Genomic DNA, 20,421 nt, shown 5'->3' with positions numbered 1-20,421 from the left:
TTTACCAAGAAATTCACAATAGTTTTGTAAAGGAAAAAGTTTCGGAGTTCAGCTCCATCGTCAGTTCGAAAAACCTAGAAAAAAACTACAATCAGATTATATTCTAAACTTTACAGTCGGATATCAAAACCTAAAATTGACACAATAAAAGGTAAATCCACCTAAAATACCACATCAAGACTTGTCTGTCTGCTTACAGTCTCGATTGGGCATAGGAACTGCATGAGAACGGCTTATAAGCAAGGCTTTTATTTGAAAATATAAAAGAATTCTAAAATTCGAAAGTCAGAAAGACGGGTTATATAAGCTGAAATTTTGAAATCGTTGCATGTCGGACACCGGGACATCGCACTGCCCGGCATTAATTCGAAGAGCTGAATGAGGGGGATGTGCAAGTAGATTTCCTGTTCGATAAATCCTTCTTTTATGGTCAGCCGCTCTAAAATAAAAGTTGTGTGACGTCATACCGACTTACACTGATGCGCATTGCGCACAACTGAATTTGTAAACCAGAGACGATCGCATCAAGGTAGGGAGTGTATCTTTATACCTAAAGAAAGAGTTTATCTTGAATTATGTATTGCTGACGCCTCATTGTACCCCATATTGTACGTCATTGTGCCCCATATTGTACGTCATTGTACCATATTGTACGTCATTTTACCCCATATTGTACGCCATTTTACCCCATATTGTACATCATTGTGCCCCATATTGTACGTCATTGTACCATATTATACATCATTGTACCCCATATTGTACGTCATTGTGCCCCATATTGTACGTCATTGTACCCCTCATTGTACGTCATTGTACCCCTCATTGTACGTCATTGTACCCCATATTGTACNAATGAACCAAGAGAAAGTGGGTCAAATGAACCAAGAGCAAGTGGGTCAAATGAACCAAGAGAAAGTGGGTCAAATGAACCAAGAGCAAGTGGGTCAAATGAACCAAGAGAAAGTGGGTCAAATGAACCAGAAGAAAGTGGGTCAAACAATCTTTTACGTGGGGTGAAATTATTTTGTGTTTTTTCTGGACTGCTTGAGAATTGCACTTTCCAGCAAACCAATGACATGTTGCGGACCATTTCGTATAGATTTTTAAGGCAGGCCTACATCTATATGACTCATCAGTTCACTATTAGTTATTTATCAGTTAGGCATCATTTAATTTAATCCCATGTCCTCTTAAGTATAAGGCGTAGCTTTAATTTTCTCACCGTAACTCCCGTTACCAGGCCTATAGTTATTAATAAAATGTATAGACTTAAAAGTGTTAAACTAAGTTATATCAACATTTTATATTAAGTTATATTAACCATAATCATAACCATAACCACTACCAAAGGAACTGCCCGGTGGACACTACCGGACCGCACTACTAGGTTACAAAAAACTATTTACATTAAAAAGTGTTACACTAAGTTATATTAGCACTTATTACGAGTGTTACACAAAAATAACCATAACCACTACCAAAGGAACTGCCCTGTGGACACTACCAGACCGCACTACCAGTGCGTGGTGTCACTGCTCTACCACCCCAACCATCTCATGCCGCTCAGGGTAGCGCACGGCGACGACAAGGACAAGCTCAAGTGCAACAAGAAGGTTAGGGTAACTTTAGGGGTGACTTTAGGGGTAATTTTAGGGTAACTTTAGGGGTGACTTTAGGGTAACTTTAGGGGTAACTTTAGGATAACTTTAGGGGTAACTTTAGGGTAACTTTAGGGGTAACTTTAGGGATGACTTTAGGGGTAACTTTATGGGTAACTATAGGGGTAACTTTAGNCTTATCAGCGCCTACATGCAGGTTAGTGATAGCAACCTGCACAAACCTGTGTCTCTTATCAGCGCCTACATGCAGGTTAGTGGTAGCAACCTGCACAAACCTGTGTCTCTTATCAGCGCCTACATGCAGGTTAGTGATAGCAACCTGCACAAACCTGTGTCTCTTATCAGCGCCTACATGCAGGTTAGTGGTAGCAACCTGCACAAACCTGTGTCTCTTATCAGCGCCTACATGCAGGTTGGTGGTAGGGACCTGCACTGCGATGGTGGAAGCATGAATTACATCTTAATTTGGACCAAATCTTCGCTCATTTCTCTCAGTGCGCACACATGTATATTTTCCATTCATCATCTGGGACACAACTTTCACTTATTTATTTGAGTGCACATGTTATCCATGCCTCTATTGCATGAAAAAAATACAAAAGTCTCCCTTATTTCTCTGAGTGCTCTATATTTCCCAGGCGTCGGCCGGGACGAAATATCTACTGACGGTGGAGGTAGCGGAAACCACATGCCTTAAAGGGACCACACTGGGGACCCAGCGGTCCCAGTGTCCCCGGGACCCCACAGAGGACCACGAAATATGTGTGTTTGTGGTCCTACATCAGCCATGGCTGCCTTCGTCACATCTGCTCAGCGCTAAATGCTTTGATAAAGACGAAGCTCATCGTCACAATCCTGAGTTTCTGCTGTCATCGTCCGTGTTCCATGCCACGCAAGGTGCGTGACACGCAAGTGACGTGGAAATAATTGGTTACATTCTATTTTATTCCAATATTAAATATTTAAGTATCAGTGTAAAAGTTCATTAACAGTGATAGTTCATTAACAGCGTAATAATTCACTAACAGCGTAATCATTCATTAACAGCGTAATCATTCATTAACAGCGTAATCATTCATTAACAGCGTAATCATTCATTAACAGCGTAATCATTCATTAACAGCGTAATCAATCATTAACAGCGTAATAATTCATTAAAAATATGAATACCAGCAGCCGCCTCGTCCTCGGCCGCGGGTACCTCGCTACCCTCGGCGGCCGTTACCCTCAAGCCCGTTACCCTCACCCTCTCCGGGGGGCAGAGCGCCCCTGACGTGCCCCACGACGCACAAACGTCGCGCGTCGCGCAGTTCGTCGTTGACGAGATCAACAAAAATGACGTCGGCGACCACGACTTTGACTCGCGAGCGCACGACGAATCTCATGAACTTGACGATGATTTTTCCCGCGAGTTGGACGATGATGATGGATACTACCAGCTCGTCAAGGTCCACAAAGTTCTGCCGCTGGTAAGTTCTGAGAACTTCAAGTGGAAACTTGAAAGTTTGATCTTTGAAAGCCGTTTAACTTCGCTCTCTGATTCTCTGATTCATGGAACTAGAACTTATGAGGCATCACAGTTTTATTATTGGCACTTATTTAAAGAATTCGATTTAAAATCCGAGGTAGTGATCATGAAATTCATCGTACTGCATGCATTGAAAACGTTTTATATACCAGAAACGTTTTAAATAAATAAATAAATAGCGGTTTCAGCGTTATTAGGCCGTAGGCCTGTCGCCGATTCTTAACATCGCAGAAGATTCACAGCATTTTGCGGTCTCGAACACGCAACTCACTGCTACAATTCTGCTATGCTTAACCGCCCGGCCTCCTTGCCGATTCTGACCAGAAACTGGCGCACAGAGCTGGGATCGAACCCGCGCCCATCTGCGCCAATCTTGGTACTCTGAACTTTAACCACTGGGCCACCCTGCTCTCTGGGCCACCCTGTTTTGGATACCAGAAACGCTTCGGAGCCCAGAAACGTTTTAGATACCAGAAACGTTTTGGATACAGAAACGTTTTGGATACCAGAAACGCTTCACAGCCCAGAGATGTTTTGAACGGATGATATCATTAACGGAACGCTTTCAACGAAAATATGTTCAATTTTCACGTGATATGCATTACTTTTATTACATAATTTACAAATGCAGTTCTTGAAATATTATGTTGTGCATGCAGCAGTCAGGCAGCGGACAGACGCGCGTGGTGCTCGAGGTGGGTGAGACGAACTGCACACGCGCCCCCCTGCACCGCCCCCCCAGCGCCCCCCGCTACTGTACACTCGACCCCTTCGAGGAGCACGAGGTGGGGGGCCTTAATAGAATATTTGTGGTACATGCATGTATGTTATTTTAAACATATATCATTTTGAATACGTAGATATTATCTCAAATGGGATATTGATGACACATGGATGTACATCATTTTAAACATTATTATTTAAATAGATATTTTCTTAAATATCATATTTATGATACATGCATGTATATTATTTGATTGATTTGATTTATTTATTCACACAGGAGCACACGTTACAATGAAAAATAAAAAGAGATGTGAAATGAAATAGCAAGGCTTCCAGGTGAATGCCCATAAGCTAAAAAAGCTTCGCAGGCAAAACAATAGGTACAAGATTCAATTCCAATAATAACAAGACGACGATTTGAACAGATAAGTAACAAATTTATAAAATTAGCAAAACCATTGACAAAAGCCTTAAAAACTGATAACCGTATGTCATAGTAGAAAAATCAGCAAAAAAAGAGGCAATGTCAACATTACACTTAGTAAAACAGAGTACAACTATAAACATCTAGTCAAAATACCTAAAACTTGCATAATAATCGAAGTCAAATTAATACTGGTTAAGGATAAAATCACGGTATTTTATTTTTAAAAACATTTTAGAGCAATCTTGTTTGAACTCATCGGACAATTCGTTAAAATATTTGACACAATCAAAAACGGTACCGCTTTTTTCTATGTCTAAACGAACCGGTGGTAGGTTAAATCGAACGCCCCTGGTGTTGTTAGAATGCTGGGGAACAAGAGGGGCGAAAGCAGTTTTAAAAAGACGCTTATCATGGTAAAGTGCTCTATTCATGAACTTTAAAAGTTGAAATCTGAACATATCGTCAAGTTTTAAAATTTTCGACCGCCTATATAATTCGTTAGTGCATATCAAAGGAATATTATTATCGTCATACCTAACCCTAAGCATATAGAACGTAACGATTTATTAAGTAATGTGATGACCCGTTTTTTCGTATTGAAAGGTACACCACCCCAGATTACTAAAGTGCTTGATAGTTTAGATAAAGACAATGCGTAAAAAAGCGTTTTTAGTGAAGGAAAAGGCAATACATTTGATAAGGCACGCAGAACTCCGTGGGCTTTACTCAGTCCCTGACAGACGTGGTTGATGTGTTTCTTGAAGGAGATCTTGTTATCTAGGATTAAACCAAGATACCTGAATTCATCTACCCATTGAAAGTGATGTCACGTAAAACGGGGACGGGTCTGGGGGTAAAGAGCATCAACTTGGTCTTGTCTGTATGTGCCACTAGCTTGTTTGCTAGAAGCCATCTCGACAGATTCAAAGACAGCTCTGATATATTGTCACACGCTTCGTCGTACGAGTTTCTCGAGACATAGAACACGGCGTCGTCGGCAAAAAGCTTACAGTTCACATTAAAAGATGAAGCGATATCATTAATAAAAATATTAAAGAATAAAGGCCCAAGTACAGAGCCCTGGGGTACACCTATATTGATGAGCCTTAAGGGGGAATTAAACTCACTCAATGCGACGAACTGCTCTCGGTTCGTGAGGTAAGACTGAATAAGTGCAAGAAAAGTCCCCCTAATTCCATAACGGCGAAGCTTACCCAATAGTACTTGGTGATTCACACAATCGAAGGCCTTTTGTAGGTCCAGAAAAAGAGCAACACAGTATTCTTTAGAATGATGAGAAGAAGGTCTAGAACTAAATCTTGACTAAATCGATCTTATCTAAATATAACTAAACTAAATTGATCTTATCTAAATCTAATAAATCTCAAGACTAAATCGTCTTGAGAAGGTCTAGAAGTAAATAAAATATAGCCATAGTTGTGTTGGTTCCCTTACGGAAACCAAACTGATCGTCAGAAATTATTGAAAACTTGTTGAAATGTTTGTGAGTCTCGAATGCAGGATTTTTTCAAAGATCTTATTAAGAAATAGCAAGGTTGATATTGGACGATAATTACAGACATTGTGCGGGTCACCGGATTTAAAAATAGGTATAACGCGAGCACGTTTCAGTGAATCGGGATACACACCACAAGACATATGTACATATAGGTTGAAAATATGAGCCAAAACTGGTGCTACAGTGTCAGCTACAAGATACAACATTCTTGGCTGAACTTCATCGATCTGAAGTGGCTTGCCCTTGCACAACCGTAAGAATTTCTTAATTTCAAGTTCAGAAGTGGGGAAAAGAAAGCAAGATGCCTCACAGATAGGAATTTCATGCGGCACATTATTGTTCACTGGACCTAAGTTTTTAGTGATGTCATTTGCAACAGAGATAAAATAATTGTTAAATTCAATTGCTGCCTCGCTACCAGAAATTAGCTTGTTATTTTTTAACAATTCAATTCTTTTGTTAGCAACATTTTTTACAAGTAAGGTGTTCAAAATTTTCCATAGAACTCTGAGTCAATCGACCTCTGTATAATTTTGGCTGAGTAGAATTGTTTCTTAACTGTCTTGATTATCGCATTTAAGACATTACGGTAAATGGTGTACGATCGGCGACGAATTATACCAGAGCGGGAAAGCTTAAGAAGTTTATGCTTCTTCTTAATTTCAAACGTATATCATTTTGAATACGTAGATATTATCTTGAATGGGATATTTATGATACATGGACGTATTTTATGCATAGATATTATATGAAATATGGTATTTATTAATTATCACTATCATTGCAGGTGCGTGCCTAATTAATTATCTAATTATCATTGCAGGTGCGTGCCTAATTAATTATCTAATTATCATTGCAGGTGCGTGCCTAATTAATTAAATTATCATTGCAGGTGCGTGCCTAATTAATTAATTAATTAATTATCATTGCAGGTGCGTGCCTAATTAATTATCTAATTATCATTGCAGGTGCGTGCCTAATTAATTATCTAATTATCATTGCAGGTGCGTGCCTAATTAATTAATTAATTAATTATCATTGCAGGTGCGTGCCTAATTAATTAATTAATTAATTATCATTGCAGGTGCGTGCCTAATTAATTAATTATCATTGCAGGTGTGTGACGCGGTCGTACAGGTGCCGGCATCAGGTGCCCTGCAGCTGGTCTCCGTCAGCTGCCAGGATCTGGGGGACTACCTGGGGCAGTCCAGCCTCGTGCCCCCCGTGCCCCCCGTCGCCTGGGTGCCTGAACCCTTCCTCCCCCTCGGCCACCTCCCCAGCCTCCCCCACACCTCCCCCACCGAGACGTACGTACACTCAGAGTAATGAGGGACACTTTGTCCAAATCTTCACCCCTCCGCCTATTTTTTGATATTTTTAATCAAGTTCACGATTATTTTTTAAAAATTAAATAATCAAGATTACTTTTTCAGTTTGGAAAATCAAAAAATTCATGATGAAAATGTTCATATTAACTGTCCGTTGGCAGCTCGAACTTATATGTGAATTAATGAGTCATATATATTATATTAATTATACTTTTACTTATAGGTATATTAGTTGCATGTTTATATATTATGTACTATATCTATATATTATGTACTATATATTATGTACTATGTACCCTGGTAAGCGGGCCACGTCAGACGTGCTCTGCAGAAGCCGGTGCGGCTCGTAGTTATATACATTATATTAGTTATAATATTAGTAATATATTACTAAAATATTAGTATTAATGTTAGTAATATATCACTAATATATTAGTATTAATATTAGTTAAATATATTAGTAATATATCACTAATATATTGGTAATGATATTATTTATATTATTAGTAATATATAAGGTATATATTATATAACCCCAGGTACGCGGGCATGCGGCCCGTGGCCGCATCGGACGTGCTGGTGCAGCTTGTAGTTATATACATTATATTAGTTATAATATTAATAATATATTAATTATATATTAGTAATATATTATATATATATACGCAGGTACGCAGGCATGCGGCCCGTGGCCACGTCCGACGTGCTGGTGCAGAAGGCAGGACAGCTCGTAGTCGCGCGCTACAACCTCCTCAGTGACGAGGATGACCTGGCTACCCTCGTCGCCGTCGTCACCGCGCATACCCTCGTACGTACACGTACACGTACGCGTCACACGTACACGTCACACGTACACGTCACACGTACACGTCACACGTACACGTCACACGTACACGTCATCGTACTCGTCACACGTACACGTCAAGTACACGTCATACGTACACGTCACACGTACACGTCACACGTACACGTCACGTGCACGTCAAGTACACGTCATACGTACACGTCACACGTACACGTCACGCACACGTCACGTACACGTCATACGTACACGTCACGTACACGTCATACGTACACGTCACACGTACACGTCACGTGCACGTCAAGTACACGTCATACGTACACGTCACACGTACACGTCACATGCACGTCACACGTACACGTCTCACGCACACGTCACGTACACGTCACACGTACACGTCTCACGCACACGTCACGTACACGTCATACGTACACGTCTCACGCACACGTCACGTACACGTCATACGTACACGTCACACGTACACGTCACACGTACACGTCTCACGCACACGTCACGTACACGTCACACGTACACGTCACGTGCACGTCACGCCTACACGTGCATGACAAGTATCTTAAAATCTTTATAACAATTTTTTGCTTCGATTTTTCCATTAACTACCTACAATTATTCATAAATTATTATCAACTATAACAGATATATCAATAAAATTTTTATTCTCTCAAATTATACAAACGAAATTTCTAAATTTATGCATAGGTTCGTTTTGTGATCTAGCCGCCATCAGAAAACGATCAGATTATACATTTTGTTAATGTGTTTTCATACATTTTGTTACTGTTTCATTATTATTATAACATTTTATCACACATGTTATCACTGTCACGGAGATCATTGCTGGCCTTTTGTTTGTTTTTGAAAATTTGTTTATTCGAAAAAATAAGTTGCTTCATTTGTCGTAATTTTTTTCGTTAAAAAATCGCCTTTTTAGCGCATTTTCTCATAAATGGAAAAAATGCTCTATTGTGCTCGTCATGTCCGTCTGTCCGTCCGTCTGTCTGTCCGCCCGTGACTTCATGTTTTCGTCGACGAGAAAATGCGCTCTCTGTCACTCACTGCAGTGAGTGCTGAGTTATATTTTTTGGTCACTTGATTTGCATTTCAGGTAAATTTTGGCTTACATAAAATCAAACTCTGTAGTAAAAAATCTGCAATATTGTAGAAATAATTTGCTTTACGTGACAAGATTACTTTTCTTCTATTGAACTCAAATCTACAAAATTACATTTAATTGTCATTTTTACCTTTAACTGTAATTTTTTTACATTTCATTGTATTTTTTACATTTAATTGTTATTTTTTACGATTAATTGTAATTTTTCCATTTAATTCTAACTTTTATGCATTTAATTATTTAATTGTATTAAATTTATCGTAATAAATACAGAAAATTATGCATTCATTAACCTTGCAAATTTGTTGAACTAATTGTGTTGTTGGTACAGGACTCCGGCACAGGGGGCGTGCGCTACCTGCTGGAGGTGGAGATGGCGGAGACGTCCTGTAGGAAATATCTGCCCATAGTGGACCCTAACAAGTGTCCTGTAGATCCTTCTGAGGACAGGATTGTCTGTCAGGTGGGGCAGGATATTATATTATTATATTATATTATATTATAATATATTATATATATATAGTAATATATAGTAATATATATATAATTATATAATATATTATAATATAATATAATATATGTGTCCCACAGGCGGAAGTGACGCGGGACAGCACCAGCGGGACGGCCGGGACGTCCTGGGACGGGCTCACCGCCAAGAAGCTCTACTGCCGCGAGAAGGACGACTACGTCCGGGCCCGTGCCACGGGTGAGTCACGGGCCACGGGTGGGTGACGGGCCGCGGGTGAGTGACGGGCCATGGGTGGGTGGCGGGCCACGGGTGGGTGACCGGCCACGGGTGGGTGACGGGCCACGGGTGGGTGACGGGCCACGGGTGGGTGACGGGCCACGGGTGGGTGACGGGTCACGGGTGGGTGACGGGCCACGGGTGAGTGACGGGTCACGGGTGAGTCACGGGTCACGGGTGGGTGACCGGCCACGGGTGAGTGACGGGTCACGGGTGAGTCACGGGTCACGGGTGGAAATAACAAGGCAACAGTTGCATTTTCAATCAAACCTTAATTCTTAACTTCTTCTTTGCTTCGTTCCTTGCACATTCGTCGCAGTCCGAATTTCCACAATTTTATCTCTTCATTAATTCTGTATTAAATCCCCCCTCCCCCGCAGGCGAGGACGGCCCCTGGACCCCCATGTCCCCCACGGACCCCAAACTGAAGGACCTGGCATCCTTCATCGCGGACCAGTTCGACCTGCGCACCGACGACGACAACCTCTTCCTGCCACAGCGAACTGTCTCCGCCCGATACCAGGTCAACATTTAAGTCTAATTTCTGCATTAATAATCAAAAAATACTTAATTTTGTTGATTTCTTAAATAAACCGTGATTCTTTAGCCTGATAAAAAAGACATCGAATTATTAATAAGATATTAAATAATCAATGAAGTGTCCGCCCGATACCAGGTCAACATTTAATTCTGATTTCTGCATCAATTATCTTATTTCTGTATTAATAATCAAAAATAGTTAGTTTTGTTGATTTCTTTAAATAAACCGTGATTCTTTAGCCTGATAAATAAGAGATTGAATTATTAATAAGTGAAGTGTCCGCCCGATACCAGGTCAGCATTTAATTCTATTATTTTTATATTTTTTAATAAGTTAGCATTTATTTATCTATTTTTATATTCTTTAATATGTTAACATTTATTCATCTATTTTTTATATTCTTTAATTAGTTAGCATTTATTTATCTATTTTTATATTCTTTAATAAGTTAGCATTTAATTCTATTGTTTTTATTTTCTTTAATAAGTTGGCATTTATTTATTTATTTTTATATTCTTTAATAAGTTGGCATTTATGTATCTATTTTTATATTCTCTAGTAAGTAAGCATTTAATTCTAATTTCTGCATTAATAGTCAAAAATAGTTAGTTTTGTTAATTTCTTTAAATAAACCGTGATACTTAAGCCTGATAAATAAAACATTGAATTATAAATAAGTTATTAAAAAAACAATGAAAAATGATTGAAAGAATGAATGAAAATATACATACGTGAAAATTTTTACGTTTTTAATACTGTGTAAGTGCGTATCCTTCAATTTCTTGATTTGTATCTAATTTTTCATTTCTGACGCCCAAATATTAAAATTTCATTTAAAAAATTCACACTTGAATTAAGTGACTTGTTTACTCCAAAAATGCAGAGACTTTTTCTCAATATCGATGCACTCTTGCCTTTATGTGGGTCAACCTGACCCAGTTTTGTCCGGCATTGCGGGCAAAATAAGTGTGTCGTCCGCTCGCTGCTCGTGATGTCGGTGAAAAAGCGTCATTATTTGGACACTTTCACCTGCGCATTTTTCTGCGAGGTTGTATTGCGGAAAACCCGAGCGAGAGGGAAACGTTCTATTTTTAGTGTATTAACGATGTGTTTTAAGGTGTTAACTATGTGTTTTAATGTATTACCAATAAGTTTCAATGTATTAACGATGTGTTTTGATGTAGTAACGATGGGTTTTGATGTTTTAACTATAAGTTTTGATTTATTAACTATAAGTTTTAATGTATTGAAGAAGTGTTTTAATGTATTAACGATGTGTTTTAATGTATTAAAAATAAGTTTTAATGTATTAACGATGTGTTTTGATGTATTAACTATAAGTTTTAATGTATTGATGAAGTGTTTTAATGTATCAACGATATGTTTTTATGTATTAACGTTAAGTTTTAATGTATTAATGAAGTGTTTTGATACATTTTTGAAAGTTTTGATGTATTAAAGATGTGTTTTAATGTATTAACGATATATTTTAATGTATTGATGAAGTGTTTGAACACATTATTGAAGTACATCACCGTTTTCTCGCCAGAACGTGTCCGGCATTCGCTACAACGTTGTAGTCGAGCTCGCTGAAACATTTTGCCCGAAATACAAGGAACACATCGACAAGCAGCGCTGCCGCGTCGACCATACAGAGGATGTTAAGGTAATGTATTACTTGCATTCATATCATTTAGATTATTATTTGAATTATTAATTATAGATAATAAATATTATTATTAATTAAACTATTCAAATATTATAGAGTTTATATGGCAATAACCATGTTTAAGTAAATTGATTAACAAGGTTAACTTGACTATCGTCGGATGGTGGCAACTTCACGTTAATTAACTTGTCATACGTTAAGTTGATGGGTAACAAGGCTTTGAAAAAATATTCATGCTTATTTTCCTTAAAAAATAATTTTACCATATTTTCTGATTTTTCCTTCGAGAGAATGAATTTGATAAAATAATTCTCATATTTTGTCCCTTCAAGAAAAAACTATAAAAAAATCAGATCGCTTTTCAGCGCATTTTCTCATTTATGGAAAAAATGCACTATTGTGCTCGTCATGTCCGTCCGTCCGTCTGTCTGTCTGTCTGTCCGTCTGTCTTCTGTCTGTCTGTCTGTCTGTCCGTCTGTCCGTCCGTGACCTCAAGTTTTCGTCGACGAGAAAATGCGCTCTCTGTCACTCACTGCAGTGAGTACCGAGTTATATTTTTTCTTCTCTAACCAATATAATTAGTTAACCCCCGCCCCCCCCCCAGCTGTGTAACGCGTTCCTGTTCGAGCCCCCCAGCGGGGTAGGGGGCACCCGCGTCACGAAGCTCCTCTGCAAGGACAAGGGGGGGCACGGCGCCCCCCACAGCTCCGAGGTCGCCCTCCTGCCCCCCGTCCACCCGTCCGCCCACGCCCGTCCAGTCTTCCTCAGCAAGTTCCAGAAGCCCTCCTACAGGACTCACTTTGAGGACTCGGGCGAGAGCCTTGAGAGCAACGAGGTGAGACCCACTGAGATTTATGAGTGGAACTTTGTCCAAATATTGATGTACTTGTTGCCTTAGTCTGGGTTGTTCAGTTTGACCAGGCAATCTGTGCCACTTTTGCCCATTTTCGCTCGGCAAGAATGTCGTATATCAGTACTACGAGCATAAAGTGTGTCAAAATTTGGACCAAACAACGCTCTCATTTTTTGAGTGTAGCAACACTGAGAACAGAATAAGTGAGACTTGTCCATTTTTCGATACGATGTATACCTTTGTGGGAGTCATCCTAACCCAGCAAATGAGCGTATCAGAGCTGCGTCCGCTCTCTGCTAGTGAGGAAGTACATCACTATTTGGACAATATTACCCATTCATTTCACTGAGTGTGTATCGTGGACAGGCAAGTGAGGAAAATTGAAGGCGGAGCCCGACTTACTTTTTTTTATTTAATTCTTCGTTAAGATTGTGAATGATTATAAATATCAGTGTCCTATTACATTCATTATTCTTATTCTTATAATTTGTAATTTTCAGTCCAATATTGAACGTATGTTGACACTGTCTTCTGACTTGTACATATTTTGATTTACTCGTGATCTCATTAACTGTTTTTTTTCACTGCATGATACAATGTGTTATCACAGCCACAGTCATCATCCTTGATCATTTCATCATCAACACATGACATACGAAAAATGTTGGTTTACTGCTCCAGCGTGCAAAATAAATTTATTATTATTATTTTTTGTTCACAATAAAGGAAAATGTGAATGCAGTCACTACCTGTGTAATGGGAATGCCTTCAATTCAATTTTGAATTCTTATTGCACAAAAAAAAAACACTTGAATCTCTACTAACCTATAACGTAATTGTAAGCCTAAGCCAAATATGCAGATTTCAACATTATGTCTTGCTCAAAATAATATTTAAAAAAACACTATAATGTAATGAGTTTTTTTTTTATTAAACTGTGCCTTCTTTGCTTGTTTGTATTTGTATCAATTCATTCTCTCTAGATTGTCATCAAAATATTTTATAATATAATATCTACCTACACTGGCACCACACAGTATACTATATCCACTAGCATCTTACAACACTTCTCTTCAACGTCACTTCTTCCCTATCAAAATTTTTAGTTGGTGGCGACCCTGAATTAGGAACCGCCTAGGACTCCGATGTTTGTTTGTCAGCTACAAATCTTATAATCGATATTTTAACACACTTCTACCTGTCCAATCGACCTGAAATTTTGCATACTAGCGTGAAGTCGGAGACAATGCATGAATCAATTGACAGAACAAATAATATAAAAAATTGTAAAATATATTAGAAAAAATAATAATAAAGATTTGTTATTTATATTTAAAAATAAAAAAAAATCATTGTACATTAGTAACATCGGAGACTCTGGCCTCTTTAGAAGTGTTGTCTTTAAAAAGTAATTTTTAAACGCATATTATTAATTGCTACACTCGACAACATTGGTTCTTAAATCCCTTCTGAAATAACTCAAATCTGTTTTAATAAAATATTAAATCTATTCTTAAATCTGATCTCAAATTGCAAAAAAATTAAACTGGTTGTTAGCAACAACAATTTTGATTGTGTCGCTATATAAATTTTCAATAATGGGTACTAACTATAGAATATCGAAGTATTTGGCAAATTATCAGTCGATCTTCTATTTGAAAGTCGTCGTCGGTTTGCAAGTCGACAAATTAACAGTCGGTCTTCGGTTAAAAGTCGTCAAATTAAGAGCCTTTATTCGGTTTAATAGTCGGCAAATTAAGAGCCATCTTCGGTTTAACAAACGGCAAATTAAGAGCTAAACTTCGCTTCAATAGTCAGCAAACTAAGAGCCATCTTCGGTTTAGTAAGCGGCAAATTAAGAGCCAAACTTCGTTTTAATAGTCAGCAAACTAAGAGCCATCTTCGGCTTTACAAGCGGCAAATTAAGAGCCATCTTCGGTTTAATAGTCGGCAAATTGTGAGCCAATCTTCGATTTCAGAGTCGGCAAACTAAAAAATCCCTCGTACTTGATTCTTTCAGTTCATCATGGGCTCAAAATTGCCGAGACAAAGCCCCACCAAACCTGTAACGCTAGCACCAACCCCGCCATCCCCTTTCATAACTCCTAAAACTTTCCCTAAAAGGAGAGAAAGTGAAGAAAGTAATGAGGTAAGAACCACCGACACACATGCATCACTCAGGAAAATGAATGAGTCGCATGGTCTGAATAGTGACACGCTTTTTTTCAAACACAGCACAATCACAGAGCTGACGTTGCAATGATACGCCGTTTTTCCCGATGGCCCACACATAGAGGAGAAAGTGCATTGCTGTTTGGACAAAGTCTCACTCATTTTTCTGTGTGTTCATTCTCCCCTGGGGCATGCTTAAAGGTTAACGGTAAATGGCGGTGCTTTTTTCCAGCCTGGTTATCTTATTAAAATGGTGTGCATATTGCAGCTTTGTGAATGCGCACTCTACGCCGAATCATGCGCTCATAAAAATTATGGTGTCATATAGTCCAAAAAGTGACACTTTTCCCACGTATCCTATTTTTTTTTTTTTTTTTGGAACCGAAGCGGGTCAGAATGACCCTTATAGGCACAGAAGTGCATCAGTATTTTGACCGAGTCTACTTTATTATTATTTTTTTTTGAGTGCATGCGCTAATACAATCAAATGCTTGGTAATGGGAATTTAACTCGCGGTATGAATATGTCGACCCTGATTAGGAGTGTGGATGCCTGGCTCTTACTTTGCAAATTTTCAGTTTTAATTCAGTTCAAGGTTTGGTTAGATTCATGAAATTCTTTGATTTTGTATGCGGATGCTCGGCACGGTGCACCAGGCAAATTAATACCGGTTCACGCATTGCAAGCAGAACCTTTTATCGGTATGCAAATTCAACTCATGATTAATCTTTTCGCGAGTACTTAATACATTTAAGAACAAAAACACCTATAAATCAGTGGCAGCATTTAATTCAGGTTGACCACACTTATAAATCGCTGTAATTCAGAATTGCGATAACAGCCAACGACGCCAGATTTTCCTGCGCTCGCCCCCGTTTCCTAGAATTTTTTCGATCCGAAATTTGAATTTTTGCGGCAATTTAATTCCTTATCAAAGAATGACGTGCTTTGTTAACTCGAATACCCTTCAACATTACCTTCAACACTTACATACTTAAAAACACTCCATGACTAGCTTGAATCCATCGTTCTGATTCCTTCACTTAGTGCATTCGGTTATTTCATTTCCATCTATAAACTTCTTACTCACACCTGCGTTCAGAATTTAACGAAAACTCTTAGATAAAATTAACTGCATGTAATGTTATTAAACTAACTTCATAAAATACGTGTTCTCATGTTCTCATACATGACTCCTGATCTAAATTATAGCGCTCTCAATAAAAACATCGTTAAGACCTTTCTACTTCTCACGGAAAGTAATTATTGGCAACTGTATATATCCTATCACTTCTGCAGTCTTTTTGTTTTATCCATCAGCACTCGCAAAGGCATAAAAATTGTCATCGGATGCCAGTCATGCATTAAGTTGTCATTAAGTTGTTTTTTTGACAGATAACTTGACTTAGCTTGAGTGCAAATGTAATTTTCATCTTCTGTTCTTCACCAAAGACTCCCGCTTTTCTTAGTTTTGTAGTTTATGTTATTTATGGGTAATCGGCCAATTTAATTACCATTTGATTTGGATTCTTTCTGTTTCTCGCTCAGCAATTCTACCAGAGCCCTCGAGTTCCGGGTCTCCGGAGCTCCCAGACGGCGCCCTCCGGCCCAGGTCGCCGCCTGGACAGCCGCTCCGAAGAAGATGAGAGCGACGAGTTCCTGCCCCGCAACTCACGGTCGGGCAGGAGGCGGCGGAGCGACCCTAGGGCGACCCTGAGCATCGACGTTCAAAATCCAAAGGTACGTAGCGCGCAAACGTTCGCGGATGTTGGCAATGTTATAGTACGTTATATATTATCACGTGCTGCTTTAGTTCTGGAAATGTATAATGATAGTGATTTGAAAATTCATCAGTTTCACAAGATAACGTTCACGTAGATCAGGGCCTGTTTTGTACGCCCACTCTCTCTGTGCCGTTCCTATCGTAAGTTTTATATTTTTTCATCGCATATATACACCGTAATTATTCTTGTATTCACACAAAAATATTGAAACTAGTCCGTAGTAATTTAATAATTGATGCGCCGTTTGCCTAAACGAGGCTAATCTTTTGTCGCCAGGCTTCCCTGTAAGGATGTGACGTGAAGAGGACTTCTGTGGAGGCCTTCCAACGAGTGAGTCTCTACTTATTGTATATATTGTTTTAATGTTTATTAAAATTATATTTTATAATTTTAGTTACAACTCATCATCAGCTGTTAAGAGAATCGTTTAGATCCGCACTCTGCTTCTATCACTCTTAATAACATGTTATCTGTTTTCAGTTATTTTGACACTGATATTGATTGATAATAGATAATAATTATTTAGGCTCAGATAATGTTGTCAGCGACACATAAATTGCGCTCCGTTCAAATTTTGTCTGATCCTAGCAACTTTCATTCAAGCATTGTTAATGTATGAAAGAATGATTATTATTTGGATCAATAATGATTCTCGAAAAATCATGTCTTTTGCATGGAGGCAACGGCTGAACTCGTTTGTTTTAATTGATTAGTGATCTAAATTTAAAATTTACTCACTCATTCTTTTTGCTGTAACCCTATTACTATACCCTTATTTTTGCTGTAACCCTATTGCTATACCCCTATTTTTGCTGTAACCTTATTACCATAACCATATTTATGCTGTAGCCCTATTATACTGCTGCCCTATTTCTGCTAGGATGCTATAACCAATTTATCGCTTGCATCTCATCACCAGGAAAAAGATCTGCATTTCTCCACGACCGCAAACTTCGACTGCGGTTTTGTACAACAAACGACAGCGATGAAAGCAACATCGTCGCGCAACTCTGCGCATGTTGCACTAATTCTCGTTATTTTATGCAGGCAACTTAAATAATCAAATTCAAAGGATCTAGATGGTAAATCCATCTCGTGAAATTCTCCGGTTGAGCCCAGCAATTATAAAAGGTCACACTATGGAGCGCGTTATTACTAAGAGTCTTTAACAATTCAAATACTACGAGTGTAGTATTGAAATGGCGATTCATTGGATAAACTCGGTTGAATTGTAGTTATATGGATGAACTCTGTTGAATTGTAGTGAGTTATCGGCATTGCATAAACTCTGTTGAATTGTAGTAATTTATCGACATTGGATGAACTCTATTGAATTATAGTGATTTATCGGCATCGGATAAACTCGGTTAAATTGTAGTTATTTATCAGTATTGGATAAACTTGATTAAATTCTAGTGATTTATCGGCATCGGATAAATTCTGTTAAATTGTACTTGTTTATCGGCATTGGATAAACTCGGTTAAATTGTAATTATTTATCGATATTGGATAAAGTCGGTTAAATTGGTACACGGAACGACATTGCGGTTTGGGTCAACGAGCAGCTTGAGTTTAATTGTTCGATTATTGAACTGAAACTGAAACTTGTTACTTAGACTGGCAACAATCATTAAAGCTTGAAAATGTCAAGAGGGAGATACTGTTGAACTCCAGTAGATTGTTAATTGAGGTTAATTGTGCCAATTTGTTAGAATCTTTAACCACGGAGATTTTTAGCGCATTTTCTCATTTATGGAAAGAAAGGCGCTGTTGTGCTCGTCATGTCCGTCCGTGACGGACGGACGGACGTTAGAAAATGCGCTCTCTGTCACTCAGTGCAATGAGTACTGATCAAATTTTTTTCATAATGAATTGTCACTCAATGTTTTCTCAATTTGTGCCACTCAACATATCATTTTTGCAGCATTTTTTTTCAAAATATGTTCATTTGATAAGTTAGAACATATTAACTTGCTTCGAATGCCTTGCGAACCAATATATATAGTAATATTATCTCAATGTATCATTAATAATGCATATGTAAGTAAAATCTAATGTTCATAATTTGATAATCAAAAAATATCGATGTTAAAATGTGTTGACATTTGTATAAAATGAAGACAATTGATAAATTGTTACCCCATACAACCCATGAATATTTTTGTATTTTATCTCGACAATCTCAAATGTTTACTGTGTATATTTTTATTAATATTCTAAATATCCCGTTCAATTTCATTGCTCCAATTAATGTTTTGTACAATCAGTTTTGAGTCTTTATGAATAAAATGAATTTTGTGTGCAACTCAGCCAGAATCAATGGGATTATTCAGGTCGTTTGTTGTCACAGTCCGTAACATATTTCAATAAAACATTGTTAATGTTTTACCTGTAAATAGTCTACTGTTCCATTATCAATGCAACCAATATAGCCTATATCCACAGACCATAATAACCGATATTCTCCTGGCATCACATTGTTAAATGTTCATTTAATACGTAATAATAATAATACTTAATTAGGACGATATTTTCTCATCCAAATTTTGTTGTTTGACATTTACATTATTTTTATGTACAGTTTTTTATGTAGGTTATATGTCAGACATCAGTTTCTTGTCGTCCAGCGATCATTAAAAAATAAAAACGTTTTGACTTTCGTTTTCGTCTAAGGCAAACCACGAGTTTTAAATTTTTCTGGTAGAAAATCATTTGTTAACATTGGCAGATTTGGTAATGACTGCACGTATAATGAGTGTCTTAATTACAGTAATTATCTTGAACTAATGAATGCGAACAAATTAAACAAAGACATGCGCTTCAATGAAATAAAATGGCTCTCTTCACTTAACTAACTCCATGACTTGCAATTATAAGTTCTTATTGTAATTATTATCACTCGTTGTAAAATATTCATTTACTTAAAGCTTTTAGTGCCTGATGTCCTTGGTTTTTTTCTGAAATGAGATTACGAGCCATGATGGTTGTTGTGCTGCTGCTAAACTAACTCTTGTATATTACGCTACTTATGCCTAGCCTCATATTCTTAATAAGGGTTCATATGTGATACTGTTCGTCATACAGTTCGTTACATTGGCGCTTCGCTTTTATCCAATTTTAATGCTTTTTTAGCTATAAAGCTTCTTCCTGGCAGCCTCTTCCTTGCGGTGGCCGCCTTTCCTGTCAGTGACACCCTTTTCCTTTCGGCGGTGGCCTCTTTCTATCGTTGGCAGCCTCTTCCTTTCGGCGGTGGCCTCTTTCTATCGTTGGCAGCCTCTTCCTTTCGGCGGCGGCCTCTTCCTTTCGGTGGCGGCCTCTTCCTTTCGATGGCGGCCTCTTCCTTTCGGCGGTGGCCTCTTTCTATCGTTGGCAGCCTCTTCCTTTCGGCGGTGGCCTCTTTCTATCGTTGGCAGCCTCTTCCTTTCGGCGGCGGCCTCTTCCTTTCGGTGGCGGCCTCTTCCTTTCGATGGCGGCCTCTTCCTTTCGGCGGCGGCCTCTTCCTTTCGATGGCAGCCTCTTCCTTTCAATGGTAGACTACTGACGCGTGTCTGTGCTCGTCAGAAGTCCTATGGG

General features: G+C 38.5%; 1 protein-coding gene across 1 annotated transcript in view; it reads left to right on the top strand.

Annotated features, from left to right (window-relative positions):
• LOC108667074 overlaps positions 1-18,625 on the top strand; it is a 36,531-nt gene extending 17,906 nt beyond the window's left edge. Inside the window, exons 4-19 of the mRNA XM_047882754.1 lie at positions 1,484-1,613; positions 1,816-2,031; positions 2,258-2,516; positions 2,793-3,088; positions 3,807-3,932; positions 6,936-7,126; positions 7,817-7,955; positions 9,416-9,547; positions 9,676-9,790; positions 10,210-10,352; positions 11,920-12,036; positions 12,644-12,874; positions 14,913-15,041; positions 16,613-16,804; positions 17,125-17,178; positions 17,768-18,625. Coding sequence (XP_047738710.1) covers positions 1,484-1,613; positions 1,816-2,031; positions 2,258-2,516; positions 2,793-3,088; positions 3,807-3,932; positions 6,936-7,126; positions 7,817-7,955; positions 9,416-9,547; positions 9,676-9,790; positions 10,210-10,352; positions 11,920-12,036; positions 12,644-12,874; positions 14,913-15,041; positions 16,613-16,804; positions 17,125-17,136 — 2,428 coding nt within the window. The 3' untranslated portion in view covers positions 17,137-17,178; positions 17,768-18,625. The remainder of the gene's footprint in view (positions 1-1,483; positions 1,614-1,815; positions 2,032-2,257; positions 2,517-2,792; positions 3,089-3,806; positions 3,933-6,935; positions 7,127-7,816; positions 7,956-9,415; positions 9,548-9,675; positions 9,791-10,209; positions 10,353-11,919; positions 12,037-12,643; positions 12,875-14,912; positions 15,042-16,612; positions 16,805-17,124; positions 17,179-17,767) is intronic.
• Positions 18,626-20,421: the final 1,796 nt, after the last annotated feature.

This window comes from Hyalella azteca, unplaced genomic scaffold (genome assembly GCF_000764305.2).
Source record: "Hyalella azteca isolate HAZT.00-mixed unplaced genomic scaffold, Hazt_2.0.2 contig11244, whole genome shotgun sequence".
Lineage (NCBI taxonomy): Eukaryota > Metazoa > Arthropoda > Malacostraca > Amphipoda > Hyalellidae > Hyalella > Hyalella azteca.
This window is presented reverse-complemented; position numbering and strand designations above follow the sequence as displayed.